The sequence below is a fragment of the Mustela putorius genome, unplaced genomic scaffold (assembly GCF_011764305.1).
Source record: "Mustela putorius furo isolate JIRA1106 unplaced genomic scaffold, ASM1176430v1.1 tig00003867_pilon_pilon_pilon, whole genome shotgun sequence".
Classification (NCBI taxonomy): Eukaryota; Metazoa; Chordata; class Mammalia; order Carnivora; family Mustelidae; genus Mustela; species Mustela putorius.
Window position 1 is genome coordinate 17,394,963 of NW_025422019.1, and position 23,366 is coordinate 17,418,328.

General features: G+C 35.7%; 1 protein-coding gene across 12 annotated transcripts in view; it reads left to right on the forward strand.

Annotated features, from left to right (window-relative positions):
* R3HDM1 (R3H domain containing 1) overlaps positions 1–23,366 on the forward strand; it is a 198,074-nt gene that overhangs the window by 140,247 nt on the left and 34,461 nt on the right. For all 12 annotated transcript variants that reach the window (XM_004774254.3, XM_004774256.3, XM_004774257.3 and 9 more), the window contains 2 exons: positions 7,113–7,267; positions 10,570–10,721. In XM_004774254.3, the coding sequence (XP_004774311.2) occupies positions 7,113–7,267; positions 10,570–10,721 (307 nt within the window). The remainder of the gene's footprint in view (positions 1–7,112; positions 7,268–10,569; positions 10,722–23,366) is intronic.

The window sequence follows — 23,366 nt, forward strand, 5'->3', positions numbered from 1 at the left end:
CCTCTCTCTCACATCCCTTTTTTTATCTTTCTCTCAAATAAATAAAATCTTTTAAAATAAATAAATAAATAAATAATGTTTTATAGAATTCCCCTGTGAAGCCATCTGGTCCTGGAGTTCTGTTTTGGGGCAGTTTTTTGATTACTGATTCAATTTTCATTACTAGTAATTGAGAAGTTCAAATTTTCTATTTCTTCCTAATTTCATTTTAGAAGATTATGTGTTTCTAGAATGTATCCATTCTTTCCAGACTGTGCAATTTGTGGCATGTAATTTTGTATAATATTCTTTTATAATCCTATGTATTTCTGTAGCTGTCAGTTATTTCTCCTCCTTCATTTCTGGATTTTATTTAAGTCCTTTCTCTCTCTCTCTGTCTCTCTCTCGTTCTTTATGAATCTGGGTATCTGTTCAGAGAATCCGCTTCTGGTTTCACTGATCTGTTGTGTTTTTAGTTTCTATATCATTTCTATTCAACTCTATTAATCTCTAATCCTTATTATTTCCTTCCTTCTGCTGGCTTTGGGCTGTGTTTATTCTTTTCCTAGCTCTTTTAGGTCTAAGATTAGGTTTTTTATTTGAAATTTTTCTTGCCTCTTGAAGTAGGCTTGTATGGTGGTAAACTTCCCTCTTAGAACAGTTTTTGCTGCATCCCAAAGATTTTGGACCATTGTGTTTTCATTTTCATTTGTCTCTATGTATTTTTTGATTTCCTCTTTGATTTCTTGGTTGAGCCATCTGTTGTTTAATAGGATGTTATTTAGCCTCCATGTATTCATGTTCTTTTTAGACTTTTTCTTATAATTGATTTCTAGTTTCATACCATTGTAGTCAGAAAATATGCATGATGTGTTTTCTGTTTTTCTCAATTTACCGAAACTTGTTTTGTGGCATAACAAAGTGATCTGTTCTAGAGACTGTTTCATGTACACTTCAATGTATGTTACACTGTTTTTTGAAAAAATGTTCTGAATATATCTGATAGGTCCAACTGATCCAATGTGTCATTCAGAGCCACTGCTTCCTTCTTTTCTGTCTGGATGATCTATCCATTGATGTACATGGCGTGTTATAGTCCCCTACTATTATTGTATTACTGTCAGTTTCTTCTTTGCTGTCTCTTAATAGTTACTTTATGTACTTAGATATTCCCATCTTGGGTGCATAAATATTTACAATTTTATATTCTCTTGTGGGATTGTTCCCTTTATCATGATGTAGTGTATTTCTTTGTCTCATGTTACAGTCTTTGTTTTAAAGACTATTTTGTCCTATGTAAGTATTGCTACCCCAGCTTTTTTTTCTTTCCACTTCTTTTGCATGGTAACTATTTTTGTATCCCTTAACTTTAAATCTGCATGATTATTTAGATCTGAAGTGAGTCTCTTGTAGACATCATATACATGGGTCTTGCTTTTTTTTTTTTTTTTTTTAAGATTTTATTTACTCGTTTGTCAGCGCAAGCAGGGAGTACCATAGGTCAAGGGAGAAGCAGGCTCCCTGCTGAGCAAGGAGCCCAGTGCGGGACTTGATGCCAGGAAATTGGGATCATGACCTGAGTCGCAGATGCTTAACCAGATCAGCCACCCAGGGCATCCCAGAGTCTTGCTTTTTTTTTTTTTTTTTCCTTAAGATTTTTCTTTATTTATTCGACAGATAGAGATCACAAGTAGTCAGGGGTGGCGGGGGAAGCAGTCTCCCCGCTGTGCAGAAAGCCGGATGCGGGGCTCGATCCCAGGACCCTGAGATCATGACTTGAGCTGAAGGTGGAAGCTTAACCCATTGAGCCACCCAGGCGCCCCAAGGATCTTGCTTTTTTATCCACTCATTCACCCTATGTTCATTGATTGATTGGTAAATTTAGTCTATTTACATTCAAAGTAGTTATTGATGGGTATATACTTCCAGTTATTTTGTTACTTGTTTTATGGTTGTTTTTGTAGTTCTTCTCTTTTCCTTTCTTCTTTTGCTCTCTTCCCTTGTGGTTTGCTGGTTTTCTTCAGTGAAATGCTTAGATTCCTTTCCCTTTGTTTATCTATTGCAGGTTTTTGCTTTGTGGTTACCATTAGGTTCTTATTTACATCATATGCATGTAGCAGTCTGTATCACATTGATGTCCATTTAACTTTGAACCTGTTGTAAAAGAACCAACCTAAAATCCCCTCGCACCTACATTCTATGATGTCATATTTTACATCCTTTTACTTTGTGGATCCCTTGAATGCTTTTTATAGATAGAATTTAATGTAATTTTTTTTGCACGTTAACCTCTGTAATGATTTTATAAGTGATTAATCTACCACTTTTATAGTGTTTATATTTACTGATATTTTATTCTTTCATAATGTTGTTACTACTGATTATGGCTTTCTTTCCACTGAAAGAATCCCCTTTAACTTCTCTTGTAAGTCTGGTTTAATGGTGATGAATTCCTTTAACATTTACTTGGCTGTAAAACTCTCTCTTTTTATTCTGAGTGATAATCTTGCCTAGGCAAAGTGTTCTTGTTCGTGGTTTTTTTCCTTTCAGTACTTTGATGTGTATCATGTCACTGTGACTTGCAAAGTTTCTGCTGAAAAATCAGCTTATTGGTCTTCTGGGATTTCCCTCCTAAGAAACTATTTTCTTTTCTGTTGCTGCTTTTAAAATTCTCTCATTATCACTGCTTTTAACTACTAAGTATCTTGGTGTGAACCTCCTTGGGTTGATATTGTTGGGGGCCCTCTGCCTTCTGGATTTAAATATATATTTCTTGCCTCAGATTTGGGGATTTTTCAGCTATTTTTTTCTTCAGATAAATTTTCTGCCTCCTTTCCTCTCTCATTTCTTTCTGGGATCCCCAAAATGCAAATATTATTACACTTGATGATGTTGCTGAGCTCCCTTAACCTAATCTCATTTTTTATTATTTTTTCTTTTTGATTTTCATTACCCTGCCTTCTAGATTAATGATCTCTTTTTCTGCATCCTCTAATCTGTTGATTCCTTCTAGTATATTTTTCATTTCAGTTATTGAATTCTTCATCTCTGACCGGGTTTTTTGGGGTTTTTTTTTTCCCCCTTATTATTACTTTCTCTTCGTTGAAGTTCTCACTGAGTTTGTCCCTTTTTTTTCTCCCAAGTCCAGTTAGTATCTTTGTATTATTACAAAGTACATTACTTTGAATTCTTTATCCAGGAATATAGCTGATATCACTTTCATTTATCTCTTTTTTTGTGATTTTGTCCTGTTCCTTAATTTGGGACATATTTTATTCTCCTCGTTTTGTATAACTCTGTGTTTGTTTATATGTATTAGGAAGGTGAGCTATGTCTACTGATCTTTAAAGTAGTAGCCTTATGAAGAAGGGCAATGCCCTGTTGCACAGTGTCTCCTGTTTACCTGAACCAGGTTCTTCAGGGTGTCTCCTCCGTGGGTTGCATGTTCTCTGCTGTTGTATCTGAGCCACATTTATCTTCACTTCTCTTAGCTACAATGGCCCACCTTGCATGCTGTGGGCAGGATTTAGTCCCTGTGCTATTTAGGGCAAAGATTAGGGCCACTGTGGGCTTGTAGTTGGGCATTCTCACCAATCAGACCAGATGCCTGCCCTCATCCAGTTCACTGTGGCTACAATAGCACCAACCTGCAGGGTCCCCTGAGAGGCTTTTGTAGGTAGGTGGGGCCAGCAGTCAGACTAGATCCCTGCCTCCAATTTGTCTGGCATGGCTGCAGTGATCCCAAACTACAGGGCTCTCTTCTTGTGCTGCCCCTGAGAGGTTTTTGTTGGGGGGTGTGACTGGCAGATCAGATGTCTGCCCCCATTCCATCTGCTGGGGCTGCAGTGGAGCTAGTTTGTTTGGTTATCTTCCCCTCTCCCCAAGGCAGGAGTCACTTTGGAGTGCCTCCCATCCCTGTCCAGCTGCTTGGAGGGTATAATGCAGCAAAAATCACTTAGGAGGGTTACCTATAGCTTTTAAAATGTCTGGAAATAAGGAACAAAATTCTGTGAAGATTAATATGAGCTTCTTAGGAAATATATTTTCTTTTAAAGTGTTTGACATTTTTGTTTTTAATAGCTCCACTATTGTTTTAGGAATATGCTACCAGTGTATTTATGCTACTTTTGAATGAAGTACTAATATTTAGACATTGTTCTATTTTCCAAGTCTTTCATATCTAGAACTTTGTGTTCTCACAACTCTTCTACTCTTCCCCACAGATATTATTCATTTTATACTTCTTTTCTATCATTTTTTTTTAAGTCCAAGCTCAAATGTCTACCTCTGTCAGGGTTAATTTCTCCCTCCTATTTTCCTAAGTCCTATTTATACTGCTGTTCTAATAGCAGTGTCAGGGCTAAGCATACCTAATTCAAAGATAGAGACATTACTTATCTTTATATCACCCACCAGTCACACCCCGGGTTCACAACATACTACCATCTGTTACAAATGGTGAGGTGCTAGAATCAGATATTTTAGATTTCATGTTATGTTGTCATGTTTTGAAAATGTGCGTGATGTTTGTGTGGAGATAATACTGTGAAATGGATATTGATTGGGATTTGGTTGCATTAGGAAATCTAAAATACCACTGGAAACTTACTGGTGCAAATTCTATAATGTAGTATCCTGTGACATGGAATCTATAACTATTTATTAAAAGTTTTCTGTCAAACTTTTTTTTTCATATGAAAAATTCTCCAATGCTCCAAGGCTCCAATGTGAATCTCCAAAAATTAGTAAATTTAAGTAAAGGAGATCAGAGCCACATTTGCCCATGCATTGACATTTTTTTTTTCAAAGTTATATTGCAAAGGTAAGCTATAACTTTAAAAGTACTTTGAATAAACTACAAGGGTAGTATGAGAAATAGTTGAAGTTCCTTGGGGGGATGTGACTGTATAAGTCAAGGTATTTTAAGTCAGGTTATGTTACAGTGAATTCTGCCAGGTTTCTACATTTTTCTTTTCAATTGTAGTGAACTGTATTCTCATAAGACCATTGTAATTTACTTAGAGCTCAGCCCAAATTCTGACACTACAGTTTATGCTTCTCTATGTGTATGTTCTGAGGTAGTGTTTCCAACACAAGGAAAGGTTGTATCTTCACATCCCATTTCCATTCCTGCTCTTTATGTTCCTAGGAGTGGAAATGTGTCAATGTGTGTTTTCATGGTGTTTGGAAGTTAGAGCATGAATTTGAAGTACACGTGATTTGATAAACTGAAAAGAGGGCTGACTGTTAATTGTTAAGACTAAAGGGCAAGAAATGAGCTTCCTCTGGTTCTTTCTCTGCCTACAAGTTTAATTATTACAGAAAATACATTCACAGAAAAGTTGAGGAAATAGCATATTATCAATCACTTCATTACTGACTAGGATTAGAATTTAAATTTTTTGTACTAAGTTCGATTTGTCATTTGTAACATGGCCATAATGCACTATTGCCATAGAGGTAGCATAATTTTACAAAACCCTTCATTGTAAATAATAGTTCACTATAATTGCATTTTTATTTTGTTGGTGTTAATATGTTCTTTAGTTAACAAATATGCTTTGTATTTCTATCTTTAGAAAAGGTTGATCCTAGACTTTATTAAATTATTTAGTCATTGAGCAGAATCATTGAGACTTCAAGACAGCTACAGTGATGCTTTTGTCTATAGTTAAATACCTGAGATGCGATCTTTGCCATTTCTGTTGCTTTGGGGATTAATAAACATAGAAATGAACCGATATTTATAAGATAGTGAGATATATTTATGGTATTACCAGAGAAATCATTTAACTGACATTTAGTTGTGAAAGTTTGTATAGACAATACTATAGTTTTGTTCATCTTTTGTAGAAACTTTTTTAAATACCCTGAAGCTGGATGGTTCGTTATTTTTATCTGGTTTCTTTTAAGAAAGAAAAAAATGATTTCTGATAACGTCTAGTAATTTACATAAGTTTTGAGATAATTGGTTTACCTAAAAGGAATCCTCTTGGGGTCAAGAAACAAAATACAATTCCTCTTTTCTTTCTTTTTTTAAATACAATTCTTTTTTTTTTTTTTTTTAAGATTTTATTTATTTATTTGACAGAGAGAAATTACAAGTACACTGAGAGGCAGGCAGAGAGAGAGAGAGAAGGAAGCAGGCTCCCTGCTGAGCAGAGAGCCCGATGTGGGACTCGATCGCAGGACCCTGAGATCATGACCTGAGCCGAAGGCAGCGGCTTAACCCACTGAGCCACCCAGGCGCCCTAAATACAATTCTTAATTCACTACTCAGCTTATCATTGTGGGTTTTTATTTAAATAAATAATTGCTTTTTATTTAAAAAAGTAAATTTATACTCTCAACTTACTACTTAAGTAACTCTTAAGTAGTAAATACTTAAGTAGTAAATTACTACCAGTGCCTTTAGTTTAGAGAAGAGTTGTCCCTTAGGTGTCAGATTCGTGACTTCAGTCAAATTACTTAATCTCTTTAATGATCTGTTTCTCTGCCAAGTGACCTTAGTAATATAATAAGGAAATAATCTAAAAATTTGCTGAATGACTCTTTTTTCCTTGTGCTCTTGACACATTCCTAATATAAGGATTCCTATTTTAGTGTGATAACCATTCTGTAAAAGTAGTTCTCTTCTTTCCTGCTTTTGGTATTCAGAAGGGCCAGCTTCCTGGGCATGCACCTCTGATCTAACACAGGGAGGGCCCTGTGTTTGGTTTAATGTTCTGCTCTTACCAACTCAAAATTCTCAGTAATTTTTAACAAGCAGTCCTGCATTTTCCTCTTGCCTAGGTACTGGTCCTAGTACTTGCCAGTACTGGTCCTCAGAAACTAATTGTCTATAAACCAAATCTGTGACCATATAAATTTCCTCAACTATAAAGGAAATCTTTGTACACAAAATTTACTTGAATGTATTTTAAGTGGGGAAAAATATAGCTGGGAGTTACCTATACAGTAAACCCTTTAAAAGTTAGCTCTCATGATAGAGGGTTTTTAAGATTTGTTATTTTAACAGAATTTTGTCATTTCAAAACACAAAAATATTTGCTTAAAACACAAAAACATTCTATTAGATTAAAAAAATAAATAAATAAATTTGAAGCAGGGCTTAACTCATTGTGCCATTACAGGTTATCAAGTTATACCCAATCACCAGCAAAATTACCAAGGACTAGTTGGAGTTCAGCAACCCCAGAGTCAGAGCCTAGTTGGTGGCCAGCCCAACAGCATTGGAAATCAGATCCAAGGAGTAGTCATCCCATATCCTTCAGTGCCATCATACCAGGTATGTTGTCACTATTGCCATCTTTGGGTAGAGGAGATTTGGAATAAATAAAATGTATAGCCACAGTTCATCTCCTCTCGTGTTAATATGGAGAAAATGCTTTTGTGATACATAACTTTATGGTCTCAAGAGTTTTATTAGTATAGCAGCTTTGTTTTACCCTCATGTACTGCTTTATTCATTCACTTCTGTAATTTTTATTAAAAATTATATGTGAACTACAATATTAACCACATTGATAGTAGCAAGTAAATTTTATTTGGCATTGTCTGTGTTTCCAATGATATAAATGTATAATAAGAAAGTATCTTATTCTATTCTTCAGCTTCTTATATAGTCTCTTTTGAGGGAAGAGTGGAATGAGAGGGAAAATAATGGTAGAGATAGGTATCTAAAAGAGTGAGGTAGAGTACAAACTATAAATGAGTGTTTATAGAGAAGAAGGTTGTTTTCCATGCTGGAACTGGTCTTTTTCCTCACCTCAGTCCCAAAAAAGAATGGCATATCATGTATATGATATCATGTATTAAAAATGTGGATTTTAACTTACAGTTCTAAAGTAGAAATATCTATTGTTCCATGAATAAGTGAAATATATCTAGTATAATATGGCATATTTTCAGAAATTTGTTTTATTCTTCTTTCATCTTTCTGGAATTACTTTTAAATGAGGGGGGTTTTTTTGGAATTACTTGCAAATAGGCCTCATGGTTTTCCATAGCTGAACCTAATGCTAAGAAAACAGAGACCGTCTTCATTCATCTCAACAAGGTAAAGACAGTCTAGTTAGGAAGATAAATGTACATGTAAACAAGTTGATGATAGTGCACGGACCCATAACTAAAGGGATTATGAAGTAGAGCCATGAATAGATTAGGAACCTAAATGTAGAAGTTCTCTAGAAAAATAAAAACCTTTAACTGTCTCTTAAAACAAAATTACGGGCATAAATTCATTAAGAAGAAATTCTGGGGATGGGAAGGGATATGAGTAAAGATGCTAGCATATTTCGTGTAATTCCAGAAATTTTAAATTGGAATTAAATGTAAACTATGGAACTGTCAGGGACTAGTGAGCTCTAAGGGTATGTCTAGTTAAAAAAAAAAAATTATATATATATATATATATATGTTTCTCTAGTTTTCTAGTTTCTTACTAATAGAAAGCAGCTAAGGAAAAAAGAAAAGATGGAGCATGAAACCGGATTTTGCATCTTTGTTTTCTCTCCCATCTCCATGCTTCCTTATCCTCTGTGCTTGAGCCCAGGCACATGAGACTGCCCATTCCCTTCTTCTCCATAGCTAGACATTAGAGAGGATCAGTACCAGGCCAGGAAATCTCTTCTGTCAAGGACCTTGGTTGTGCTACCTAGCCCAGTACATTGAGCACCGGTTAGATGTCCAGGTACTGTGAAACTAAGATCTGCCCTTTACTTCTAGGGACTCACGGTCTAGTGCAAGTAATACAATTTTTAAATAAATTATAGACTTGTTAATGTAGGGTTTTGGGTTTTGTTTTTTTTTTTTTAAGCTAGATACTGGAAATGTATTAGAACTAAGACAATAATTAAAATTTCTATAGTGTACTTTTTTAATAAGTTATAAATCATTTCTTAAAGTATTTTATATAATCGTCATACTGGGTAAAAGACTATGAGAAGGGTGGCCCTGTAGAGCAATTAGAGCCTGCTTTATAATTCCTGCTACCTCTGGTAGAGAGGCTGAGTGAGGGATAAAATGCTGTCTAAAAACTAAGAAAAATCATCTATCCTCAGTAAACTGTATTTGGTGGCCATATGTCTCACATACTGTTCCCTCTCTTTTTTAGTTTTTCTTTACCACTAGTTACAGATTTGTTCTATAGCTTAATTGTCTGGATTGAACTGTGTCATTGTCCTTGGATCTGCATTGAGTATATATTAACTTAGATACAATCAGAAATAATAATCTTAGAATGTTACACTCCCACAGTAGGCACAAAAGACTGATATATATTATGTTATACAGAGTTGGATACATCAAATGAATAACTTCCTCTTTGCAATAACTGAGCCAAATTGAAAGTAATTAAGGGATTACTGTGTGTTTTGAAAAGACTAGTTTGCATTTCAGAAACAATACTTATTAGAAGTTAATCACCTTCTAAATCATGGAAGCCAGGTATAGAGAATAATGAAATGGTTAAAGAGCTGAAGCTCTGGAACCAGAAGGTATAGTTTCAAATCTTAACTTCCCTGCTTACTAGCCATACAACCTTGGACAAGTTACTTAACCTCAGTTTTCCCCATCTATAAAATAGGGATGATAAAAGTACCTTCTTATAGTTATTAGGAAGACTTAATATTATAACATGCATAAAGTTATTAGAACAGAACCTGATGCATGGTGATAAATAAATAGTAATGTTAATTTGCATTATCATCAGTATCATCTGTTATTGCTACTACAGTTGCTAACATCATCATCATCATAACCATCAGAAGCTTTTGTATTGGCCTTACTTACCAAAATCAGTATAATCCACCTGTAATGTTATAACTCATTTATAAATTAAGAACCCATTGCAATAGTAAAAACAACAACAGAAGAGTCCATTGTATCTGTGGTTTCTATTTTAGAAACCAGAGACCTGAAAAATCCATTCTGTTCATGCGGGTTCTATGTAGATAATATAGAAAACAGAACTGAAAGATCCGCTGTTCACCAGATGTCTACTCTGCAAGATCCTACAAGCAGAGATTACAGTGGAGATAATGCCTCCCATGAGATGGGGATAGCATCTCATTTTTTCACATAAGGAGTTGTTGGACCTCAAAATAGTTAAGTCATTTGCCTAATGTTTCATAGAAAGCTAAAGGATAAAGCCAGTCTCACATCTAGATATCTTAAACTCCAAAACTCAATCTTTCTGATCCAGTGTATCTCACTGCTGCCCTACCTAAGTTTTATTTAGCTCTGTCTGAGATGTACTGTATTATCTACTCTTCCACGTCAAATGATCATGCTTATTTGGAAACCACTTATTTTTTAAAACAACTTTTACTTAAAGATATAAGTCACATCTTATTTTTATAATCTAATGCATCTAGCCTACTGTACAGTTGCTAAATGCTAGCCAAAAGCTAAAGCTGGCTGAAAGGAACATAAATAAAGTGGTGGTACTGTGGCTAACTTATCAAGACTATTGGCACTTGAGCTTATTTCTAAATGTTGATACTAGAAGTGTTTATGGAGGCAAGAGACATTATCATTTGCAAGGTTTTGAAGAATCTTTTTCCCTTTAAATTGTCTTTCAAATTTTAGGTTTCACTGCCTCAAACTTCTCAAGGAATTGCCCATCAGACTTATCAACAGCCTGTTATGTTCCCTAATCAGTCTAATCAAGGATCTATGCCCACAACAGGAATGCCAGTTTACTATAGTGTCATTCCACCTGGCCAACAAAATAATTTAAGGTGAGTACAACTAAGAAACCTAATCCTATAGCTGCTAATTGTTTATCAGGATTATGATCTGTTACTAATTTTAAAATTGACTAAGGAGCATGACCTGAAATCATTATCTAGTATAATATAGAATTGAGAAAGTGGGATAGAGTCTCCTTTTCTCATAGATTTTCTAACAAAATCAAGATAAGCCAAACATTTCATATGTAACCTAAAGGAGGGTCACATCTTCTCTCAGGTGCCTAAAAGTAGGCCATTCTTCCCTTAGCCAGATGGAATAGTAGTTGGCCATAGACCCTGGAGTTGGAGCATTTACTATTTAAGACTTTTGTAGGAGTTGGGGAAGAAGGTACTTCTTGTATATAACCTCAGCAACAGAATTTCTTTCTGAAAATTTTCAGGCTCTAGAGAGCTCATTTTCCATCATTAAGAGGAAGCCGCGGGAGTGGGGGGGGGCATTTAGGAGAAGCAAAGATAGTAGTGGCTCTATATAAAAGCAAGTCATGAAGCTACTACTTTAGCTACTTCAAACTGGAGGAGCAGAAGCTCTTCTGATAAGCTGAATGTGATATAGAGTAATCGTCCTTTGAATTGGATAACTTTAGTCAGTTATTCAGAAAGTATTACAGGGGCTCAGTCAGCTCAGGTCATGATCTCAGTGTTCTGGGATCCAGCCCCACCTTGGGCTCTCTGCTCAGCAGGGAGTCTGCTCCCTCTCACTTTCCCTCTGTTCTCTCTCTCTCTGTCAAATAAGTAAAATCTTAAAAAAAAAAAAAAAAAAAAAAAGAGGAAGGGAAGGAGAAAGAAAGAAAGAAAAGTACTGTAGTCTTTTATTTCATGACATCCCTGTGAGGTCGCCAGAGGGACAGCAGTGCTCTTTTTAAGAAGGAAAACCTGTGTTCCAATTGCTGATAAGAGGTTGTCACTGGTTATGGTTACAGATAATGGTATTTAGAGGTGAGAAAGGGATTGACAGACGTGCTTCATTGAATCTACTTGGGAGAATGGAAACTTGGCTCTTGTTTGTTATCACACACACACACACACACACACACACACAAGAACTCACATATTTCCTCAGTCTTGGTTCTCATCTTATTTGTTGTCACACGCACACATGACTCACATACTTCCTTGTCCTTTCCACCTCTGTGGCTGTCACAGATTGAAATGTGCAGGCTTTTTAAACAGTGAGTTAGTTGTGAATCATAGGCAACTTTGGAGTTTTATATTCTAATGAGCCCCAGCTCTTTAGCGGTAGAGGAAATACACAATGAAAATAGAAATGTGTATTGTGTCAAATTTCCCATTTGTTGTTGAAGTTTAAAATTTCTAAATAAGAAGATACTCCCAATCTGAGCCTCTTTTCCCAATTTCTGTAAATTTGGGATTTGTATTGCCAGTTCAGGTTCAGAACTATCAAAAGCAGAATTCTGTGCTAAAGCAGGTGAAATGGACAGTTTGAAAATGGATGGGTTGGGGCACCTGGGTGGTTCAGTGGGTTAAGCCGCTGCCTTCGGCTCGGGTCATGATCTCAGAGTCCTGGGATCGAGCCCCACATCGGGCTCTCTGCTCAGCAGGGAGCCTGCTTCCTCCTCTCTCTCTGCCTGCTTGTGATCTCTGTCTGTCAAATAAATAAATAAAATATATATATATATTTTCTTCTTTTTATATATATATATATATATATACATATATATATATATATATATATATATATATATTAAGAAGAAACAGAAAATGGATGGGTTATCTACTTTTTGAACCAAAGTATAACCTTTTACCTGAGAGAAAATTACCAAAGAAATCATTCCAGTGTAGAACGGAGGCTAAGGGAAGTTGGTATTAATACAGTGACTTGTTCGAGATAAAAAAACACCTGCTTTTATAAGTTAACTTGTGTAGACCTACATGCTGGGTAGACATTCAATAAGCTTGAATTCTTGAAGGAAGATCAGGCCTTAAAGGACCTATATAAAATGACTTAGACTTTAAATTTCCCTGTGTTTGTTATATTTATCAATACCTTGAAATAGAAGCAATCTTGTCTCCTCGATTTGCAAGAGAGGTGACCCCAGGAGTATGTGTAGAGATGAAAGCACAGCTTTGTACTGTCCCCCACGTTCAACTTTAAATATGACAGCAGGCGCTAAAAACTGTCAAGTGTGGACACCTGGGTGGCTCATTTGGTTAAAGTGTCTGCCTTCAGCTCAGGTCATGATCCTAGGGTCCTGGGATTGAGTCCTACATTGGGCTCCTTGCTCAGCAGGGAGCTGCTTCTGCCTCTGCCAGCTCTTCCTCTGCCTTTGCTCTCTCTTTCTCTGACAAATAAAGAAGATCTTTTTAAAAAACTAAATAAAAATTAAAATAATAAAAGCTGTCAAGTAGATGCTAATAACTACACTTTGAAAAGAACCATACCAACTTTTAGTTCCTGGGACTGCTTCTGCAAGAAAACAAAAACTTGCTGAGCTAGCCTTGGCCAGAGGAATAGCTTGGAAGCCCAGCAATTAAAAGAGAAGTGAAGTTCCTCTCCAGCTTGAATCTTGAGAAAAAGTTTTGGGAATTATTCACAGGTTAGGGCTATAACCTAAGAGAATTAAAGAAATTTGAAATAAGCTAGCTGTTACTTGATGGTAGTGATTATTACTGTGTAACAAACTAGCATTAATCTCTTCTAACTATGGATTACCAGTGTGAGAAATGGAATGAGTTGCACATAAATCAAAAATGTGTATCCTGTCAGTCTTGTATTCTGGTACCTTTTATGTTGGTTATTAGATAGGAATACAAGTCATACAGAATTAATTAAGGATACCTTTGGGTGAAAAACATTTGTAACTAATGTTATTTTTCAAAATATAACAGCATTCTTTCCAGAAAATTTTGTTTCTGATTCTGGGCAATATTTAATAAGCAAATTGCCATAATATTTCACATTTCCAACTTAAAAATCAACTCTTGGCACTTATTAACCAGATCATTACTGTGCAAGGGCCAATACTGTAGAGACCATTCCTTTATAAATCTAGATTTACTAGCTTATATAAATTATATTTAATCATACATATTCCACTGTGTTTACATGCAGAGCAGAGATTTGTCTGAATATTCCAGCATCTAGAGCAGGGCCCAGCCCAGGATAGAAACTTGGTAAATGCATACTGAATGAACATACTTCCTTAATGGTAAAGGCCAATTTACAAATATGGATTGATACAGATATGTTCTTCATTCTTGTTTATGTATAATTACTGGCCTTAGTAATATTTTGTTTTGGTAACCTTTATGTACTTTTAAAATTTTTCATTAATTTTTTTACTACAAAATAAATTATGCTGTTGACACAAGTTAAACAGTCAGTACAAAGATGTGTAAAAACAAAGTTAATCATCATGCCCCATTCTGTGCTTACCTCCAGTAAACAGTGTTCCCATGCTAGTGTGTGCATTCTGTCACATTAGTCTCCTGACCAAACAAACATATACACATATAGAATACATGTATATTGAAATTAAGTGGTGGATTCTAATGAAATAGACATTTTCTTGCAATTTTTCTTCAATAGTGTATTGTGAATATCAGATTAGTAAAATTTAGTCTAAGACATTCTTGTCTTATGTGTGGCTTTTTTCCTCATTTCTTCACAAACATAATTTTGCGTAAATGAAATCATGTCACACAAGCAGTTTTCTGTTGCTATAACGTATTTCTCTCCCCCTACCCTTTCAATGAAATTATTCCCCATATACACACATCCTGGGTAACCCATGTTTCTATCCTGGTTTATATCCTTCCTCACTTTCCTCCTTGTACCTAATCATATGCTAACATGGATAATGGGTATAGAGACACAATTAAGATTGATTAACACAGACACAAAATGGAATTTATAAATAATTTTTAAAATATGAAATGTCTATAGTTTGGGTTTTTTAAATACACAACCATATCACATTTGAAATATGATGAAAGAATTTAATTTGTATCTACAAATGATACAGATTTTTTTCCTGTAACTTCATTTGTTTGTTTATTTTACGACACTGTGCTTGTAACCTCTGCCATTTTCTCAAGAGCCCAAATGTATGCGTTATTCCTTGAGGCTCTTCATCATGGAATCTAACCGCTTTGATATCAGGTTTTGAGATGGTCTAACTTAGCTGCTTTTTTAAAAAACTGAATCTTGTGCCTTTAGTCATTGATGGGGGGGCATGATATGGTTAGAAAGAAGATGAGATTTGGAATCAAACAAAACCTGACTTCAAGAAGCCTTTGTTACTTTAGGCAGGTTAGTCTTTTTGCACTTTGGTTTTCTCCTTTGTAAAATATGAGTACCTCATAGGACTGGTGTGAGGAATTCCATGTGTAGGACTTTGTGTGTGGAAATTATTCTAGTATATATACTTGCCTGTGTTCTTAAGTAGAGGACAATAAAAATAGCTAAACTTTTTATTGCTGATTCAGAGCCATAATCCTGAGCTTTGGTAATTACAATGTAATTATTGTGCCCCCACAGAAATTTGAAGCATGTTGGAGATATCTTCATTTACTTTCTAAACTTAGGATCTTTCATTGTCATTATTGTCAGTATAAGTGCTTTAAATCTGCAATGCAGTTACCAGAACTAAGTTTTTAAAAGAAACACTGTGAGTCAGATGTTGGAGGGCTCTACTTTGAAAAAAGATTGATTTAAAAAAAAAGATTGAGGAATTTATGATTTTTTTTTTCTGTGAATTATTTTAATAGTTCCATGCCTTTACTGCTTACCTGGTTCCAAGCTCTCTTCCCCAACATCATGGTGGCTGTGCACTTTCCCGAAAAGCAGTAAGAAAGCTGGAAGAAACCATAGAATATCATTAGTCTGTCCTTAAAACAGAAAGTATTTTTACGTGTTATTCCCATGTAGACTAAATATAGTAAAATGTTCATTTGTTTTGTGTATTGTGTTTTCTGTGTGAACAGAATTTACGTATTTTTTCTTTTCTAGTATGCCAAGCCAAGACTTCTTAAAGGACACTACATTTCGTAAATTTTAAAAAATTTGTCTCTGTTTACTTCACTGAATTGGAAACCTGTATTTTTGCTAAAACACTAAGCTGAGGAAAGAAAAAATATATTCTCTCTTCAGAGTAACTCACATAAAGAGAAATATGTGAAGTTGATGACACTGCGGATTTGTATTTGCAAATTTTCATGTTCCCTACAATTTATTTGTAATTCCAAAGTGGATATTTACAGGCTTTTTCAGTCATTGTGGATATGCACAGAACAGTGAAAAATTTCAGTCACCCAATGAACACATTCTCAGCTGAGGTCAAACAGGTTGACCCTCTTCCTCCTTACTTTAGTTCTCATACTGTGAATATTCTTTTCAGCCTAGTGTCACAGTTTTGGCATTTTTGTGCTATTATTTGGTGATTTTACTGCTTAAAATTGCCTCCAAGCATAGTACTGAAGTTCTAGTCTTCCTAATCAGAAGAAGGCTATGTGATCTGTCTGATGGAGGAAATATGTATGTTCTGGCATTAATTATATTGTTGGCCATCAGATCAATGTTAAAGAATCAACAATGCGGCATATTCAGAAAAAGGAAAAAGAAATTCACCAATCTGTAGGTGAGATCACTCCAGAAAATGCTAAAGTAACATCTAAAGTGTGTGATCAAGCTATGGAAAGGATGGAAAAGCAGAAAAATTTTTGGATTTCTAGGATGACAACCAATTAAAAAAAAGCATAGTGACAGCATTGTTCTGAGGCCAAAAGCCAAAGAGATTTATGGTCACAGATAACTCTGGGTCAGGAAAATGTTAAAGCCTTCTCAAATAATGTTTCATTAATAAGAAATATTGCATGTAATTAGTTATTGTAAGAAAGCTATTTTAAATAAAATGTCTTTAAACAGAAACAACACAAAAACAGGTTATGTATTGGACAGTTGATAAGGATATTGTGACCAGAGACTCTCAGTAACCTAACCCTATATTTCCTTCAGGGACAATGGCCCGGTATTTGCTAATTCAGTGTTCGTATGACTTTCACAACATAATTGTCTGGAGTAACAACAACCAACTGAGTCTTAAGCCTAATACAATGTTAGACATTATAAGACATGCAGAATGCAATAGTAATATAGAATTTGTATTGTTACTGAGTTTTAATCATTACTACTGCTAAAGCCTACTTAATCTTAGTAAAGCATGACGGTCAAGTAAAGACTATAAAATATATTTAGATAATGGAAGAAAGATAGGACATAATCCTTGTCCTTAGGGAGCTGTAGTTTTTTATGGAAAGTTAAATTTATACATAAGGAAAAAGAAATTCGTACAAAATGCATATAAGGAAGAGATCATTTGGGGCACTTCGGTGGCTCAGTCGATTAGTTTCTGCCTGGGGTTCACGTCATGATCCCAGAATCCTGGGATAGAGCCCCACGTCAGAGTCCGCTTCTCCCTCTTCTCTCTGCCCCTCCCCACTGCTCATGCATGCTCTCTGTCTCTCAAATAAATAAACAAAATCTTTAAAAGAAAAAAAAGGAAGAGATAATTTGAGAGTATTAACAAAGTATTTATAGATATTAAGCATTTTGCTAACCAAATGTTATATAACCATATTATCATTTGAGCCCTACGTGGTCAACATTTCTTCACCTTCAGTTTCATTTCCTCTAAAATGGTGTTTCTATTACAAAAAGCTTATAAATGCAGATAAAACCTTTCTTCCAAAGTTTTTTCTTGTGTAAACGTTTTACTTGCCTAGAAGCTTGTCCTCAGAGTGTTCTCTGAGAAGAATGTGTGTTTGTTTATATTTTACATATAGACTATGAAACATGGAAAAGGTTAACCATAGAATTTAACCTGAAGGCATAAACTCTTTGACCCTGATTTCTAGCACCCTACCTTGTTAACATATCTACCAATGATTCCTAATCTTATCACGTCCTAGAATCACTTATAGGGCTCTTTAAAAATACTGGTCATAACCCCTAGTTCTCCACATTACCCTTTCCCTGGCATGGGCCTGATGATCTTAAGCCTGAACATAATTATTTTTTGAAGTCCTCTGGGTGATTCTTCAGGCAACAAGAGTTAAGACCCATTCACCTGCACCTAACCAGCCCTTCTCCTCGCTAACCATAGACTTGAGCCGTGTGTAGCCACAACTCAGTAATATTTTACACATTTGCAAGAAAGTTATGTCTGTCACTGTTTATTTGCAAACGTTCATCCAAGACCCAGTATTTGAAGATTAAAACTGTGTAAATTTCCTCATACCAACAAGTATACTCAGTTTTAGATGTAAAGTGATATTAAATTCTGAGCTCACAGGGTCCTCATCCAAACATTCTTTATGTTTTTACTAAATGGACTGTAATGAACGCCATTCCATTACCAGATTATAAGAAGAGATAAGATTTCTGCAAAAACATTAAGTGAGACTTTGTTTTGACTAATGTCTTCCTTAGCTTGAGTTGCTTAGCAACCTCCCTCTCTCTCTCTCTCTCTCTCTTTTTATTTTTTTTGCAGCTCCTTATGCAGAAAAATAGAATTTGAATTACTATTTTTGCTTTCAGCTCAGCCTTTGAGTTATCACTGAGGAGACTTTGTGTTCAGATTAGATTGTGTTGTTATGTATACTGTGAAGTTTTGGCATAGCCTGATACACCTTACAGGTCTTGCCACTTCAGCAAGCCAAGCAAGCCATATAGTGGTCAGAGAAACTAGTTTTACAACTAATCGTGGGATTTCTCTTCAGTTTTTGGTATAGAGAGAAAATTAGCTCCATTCCTACAGTGTCTTCAAAAGTGGCAAGCTAGTTAGATAAATCTTCAGAATGCCCTCATTTTTGGTGGCTTTTTTCCTCCTGCTTTACCTTTCATTTCTCATTTTTATCTTGAAACTCAAAAGGAGAATATATACCTTTGTTTTTGATCTGTCATCTCAAAGGGCTAGCATACACGAAGAGAAACTTTGAAGAGACTGTAACCTCTATTTTTCAGTACTTGCTACAAAATGCTTCACAGTATCTTTATGAGATGATGAAAAAGAAAACCTACTTTTAAGTCTTTTCCCTTTTTCCTCCCCACAGTATGTTTTTCCCCATTTTTATATTCTACTATTCGTATGGTATCCCCTTTGTCCTACTTCTGGAACCTGTCTTGAATTCATTTTATTTCTTCTAAACTTCTGGTTTTGCATTTTAATTTCTTCATTTGCCTCAGCCATCCTTTAAAATAATTGTCAATAACAAAGAATCAGTCTGACCCATATCTTTTGGTGAAGTTTTGTTTTTGTTGTTATTAACAAGGAAGTTATGTATACTGTGTTATGTAGCCTAGAGAAATAAAATGTAATAAGAAAATGACTTTTAGGGGTGCCTGGGTAGCTCAGTGGGTTAAGCCTCTACCTTTGGCTCAGGTCATGATCTCAGGGTCCTGGGATGGAGCTCCACATCAGGCTCTCTGCTCAGCAGTGAGCCTGCTTCCCCCTCTCTCTCTCTCTGCCTACCTCTCTGCCTACTTGTCATCTCTATCAAATAAATAAATAAAATCTTTTAAAAAATCAAAAAAGAAAATGACTTTTGGAGCTAAAACATTGCCTTTCCATAACATTCATTCTCTCTTCACTGAATATAAAATCTTACTATTTTTGTAGGCATGAATTTATCAGCAAATTCATTAGTAAATTTTTACCGACGAAAACGATGTTAAATAGGAAGGAAAAAGGGTGCTATAGCTATTTCATTTTTTATGCATTCACCAAGATGACTGATATTCGTAATATTTTAGATTAAATTAATAGTATTTAAAGAATTGCGGGGAGCAGTGACCTTTCATGTAAAAATCTCATCATTTTATACATAAGTAAACTGACCATACTTTTGGCCCTCCCTCATTCACTCAGTGGGTGTCTGTCAACAACAGAAAATATTTCTCCTACATCTGTATTTTGTCTTTAAAACAGTCTTTTCCCTATTTCTCATGATATATGATACATAGTCATTGTAGAGAATTTGAAAATATAGAATTACAAAGTGTAAAAAAGGAAATTGACTACAGCCTCACTACACAGAAATAATTACTGTTAAATTTTGATGTGGGGGCACCTGCGTGGCTCAGTTTGTTGAGTGTCTGCCTTCATCTTGGGTCAGGACCTCTGGGGTCCTAAGATGGAGCCCTGCATTGGGCTCCCTGCTCGGTGGGGAGATTGCTTTTCTCCTTCTGCCCACCCCACGCCTTCATGTGCTTGCTCTCTCAAATAAATAAATAAAATCTTTTTTTTTTTTTTAAGATTTTATTTATTTATCAGAGGGGGGGGGGAGAGCGAGCACAGGCAGACAGAATGGCAGGCAGAGGCAGAGGGAGAAGCAGGCTCCCTGCTGAGCAAGGAGCCCGATGTAGGACTCGATCCCAGGATGCTGGAATCATGACCTGAGCCGAAGGCAGCTGCTTAACCAACTGAGCCACCCAGGCGTCCCAATAAATAAAATCTTTTTAAAAATTTTTTTGGTGCACTTCTCAAGTCATCTCAGTGCACACATAATATGTAAACTTTACTAGGAACTAAATGTTTCTGCATATTTCTGTATTTTTAATTGTATTATTCATCAGCTCTGGTTTAAAAATTAAACCACATAAAAATACATGGAGTAGAATTTTTAAAATTCTGCCTTATCCATTGCCCTTTGTGCAAAGCAATTACTGTTCACCAAAATAATCACAATTTAGACTTTGGTATGTACCTTTCTAATACTTTTACTACTTTTAAGTAGATATGTAAAATAGCTGTGGTTTGGAAAAAGAGCATCACTGTTTTTGTTTTTAAGGTAGAGAGATTAGGAATATTTTTGTTGCTACTGTGAAATTTTTTGCATACGTATATTTATTTATAGAAATGATTTATTCTTCAGCTTGCTTTTTTTCATTAAATGTTACTTTTGAACATCTTTCCACAGAATATTTTAATTTCTCCTTTTAGGTTAGGATGGAGAGAAACCAGCTTGTAAGAGGTTAGGCCAAGGAATTTGTTTTAGACATCTAATAATAGCAAAAAATGTGGTTTCTGAAGCATGGAATTGATGTGATAACGTGTTTTTGTTTGTTTGGGGTTTTTTTTATTGGCTCAATAGCAATCACGGAGACACATTTGAATTGAGCAGAGACCACAAGCATCAAGTAGCAAGATCCGTGCTTGTGGTGGTCGCAGTAGGAAGGGGATACATTTAGGTGACCCTTTGAAAGAAGATACAAATATTTGGTGATATTATAAGTGAGGATTAGGGGCCCCTGGGTGGCTCAGTGGGTTAAAGCCTCTGCCTTCGGCTCAGGTCATGATCCCAGAGTGCTGGGATCGAGCCCCACATAGGGCTCTCTGCTCAGCAGGGAGCCTGCTTCCCTTCCTCTCTCTCTGCCTACTTGTGATCTCTGTCTGTCAAATAAATAAATAAAAATATTTTAAAAAAAGGATTAAAGAAAAAATTCAAATATCTTGGTGGAAAATGTTTCACTAACAACAATAGAATGCTAGGGTTGGAGATAAGTGTAATTATTATTTGGATATTTTTTTACTTAAAAATACCTACTAGTTGTAGGGTCAACAGACTTTCTGTAACAGTCCAGAAAGGAAATACTTTAGGTTTTAAAGGCAAGAATATGAAATTGTGGATACTATTTTAGAAATTTATGTAATGAAAGGGAAAGTAGATTTCCAGGGGCACCTGGGTAGTTCAGTAGGTTGAGCATCCTATATTTGATTTTGGCTCAGGTCATGATCTCAAGGTCCTGAGATCAAGCCCTATGTCAGGCTCCCCACTTAGCAGGAGTCTGCCTGTCTCCCTCTCCCTGTTCACATGCTTGTATGCTCTCTCTCTCTCTCTAATAAATAAATATTTTAAATCAATAAATTCTAAATAAATTCTAAAGAAATTTTATTGACAAAATTCAAAATATAGCAATAATTGAGCACAGTTTTTTTTTAACACAGACCTACTAATGAAAATAGTATTACTTAAGGTAATACTATTAAGGGAGATAACATTTCATTTAATTGGTGCTCAAGTGAGTGTTCTCTGTCATCAAATTATTTGCAGGTGTTTATCAGTAAAAACCATTCTTGGCATGTGGGCTAGTCAGAAGCAGACATTGGGTCATAATTGGCCCAGTGGTCATAGTTGGCCAGTACCTATAGTAGATGATTAGTAGCCAGCAAAAAAGATCAATAAGAAATGGTCTGAAATGAAGGCTGATCACAAAAGAAAAGAGGGAAGGAGAAGCCAACATACAATGAGATTTCAAAGATTAACAGTCAGGTGTTGCTGGGGAGCATGAAAACCATTAAGAGGAAAAGACATTGGATGTAAGAAGAAGAGGTCATTTGCAACCCTCCAGACAGTGTGTAGTGGCTTGGAGACCCACTTGTTTATGAAGGATCCAGGGTATTTATTCAAAAATAGATACTAGTTTTTTGAAAGATATAAAGGAAAAATGCAGATTAAAAAGTGTATTTTTTAAACATTAGGGGAAAAGAAAATCTCTTAGTCTTCCCTGCCTACTTTTTGAATCATTAGATTTTTACCACTTTCTTCACCATGTACATTCTAAGTTTTTCCAAATTACTTCTAAATATCCACAGTGACATTCTGCACAGCCCAAGATTTTGAATGGCTCTCTTTGCCACATTTCCAGTGGCCTGGCATATAGTAGGTGTCCCCTCTAATATTATTTTATATTTTACATTATTTTATTTTATTTTATTTTATTTTATATATATATACACACACATATATTTATTGTTAAATAAATCTTTAACAAAAAATATAAAAAGAAAAGAAAATGAAGGGAAAAGCTGCAAAACTAAGAAATCTTTAAAATTGAGTATTTTTAAGGAAACATAAGTAAATACTGCAGAGCATTTAACAGAGACATAGAAGTAGACCCACAATAATTGATTTTAAAACCTTCTACAGAATCATTTTGAAGATGAACTTTTTTAAAGATATTATTTATTTGAGGGGCACCTGGGTGGCTCAGTGGTTAAAGCCTCTGCCTTTGGCTCAGGTCATGATCCCAGGGTCCTGGGATTGAGCCCCACATTGGGCTCTCTGCTCAGCGGGGAACCTGCTTCCCCCCACCCCCACCTGCTGCTCTGCCTACTTGTCAAATAAATAAATTTATTATATTATAGCACAAGCAGGGTGAGGGGCAGAGGGAGAAATAGACTGAGCAGAGAGCCGGACGTGGGGCCTGAGCCTGGGATTCCTGGACTCCAGGATCATGACCTGACCAAAGGCAGAAGCTTAACCAGCTGAGCCACCCAGATGCCCCTGAATAGTTTGGGTTGTTTTGTTTTGTTTTGTTTAGAGAGAAAGAGCATGAGTGGGAGGGCCAGAGAGGGATGGAGAGAGAATCTCAAGCAGACTCCACAGTGAGCATCGAGCCTGACACAAGCTCTAGCTCAGGACCCTAAGTTCATGACTTAAGCCAAAACCAAGAGCCAGATCAACTGTACCACCCAGGCACTCTGGCTTTTGAACAAACTATTAATTTTCTATTTTTCTGCTAGACTGATGAATTTCAGCTTAAATTTATAGAGGCACACCAGGGTGGCTCAGTCGCTAGAGTGCACAACTCTTTTTTTTTTTTTTTTAAGATTT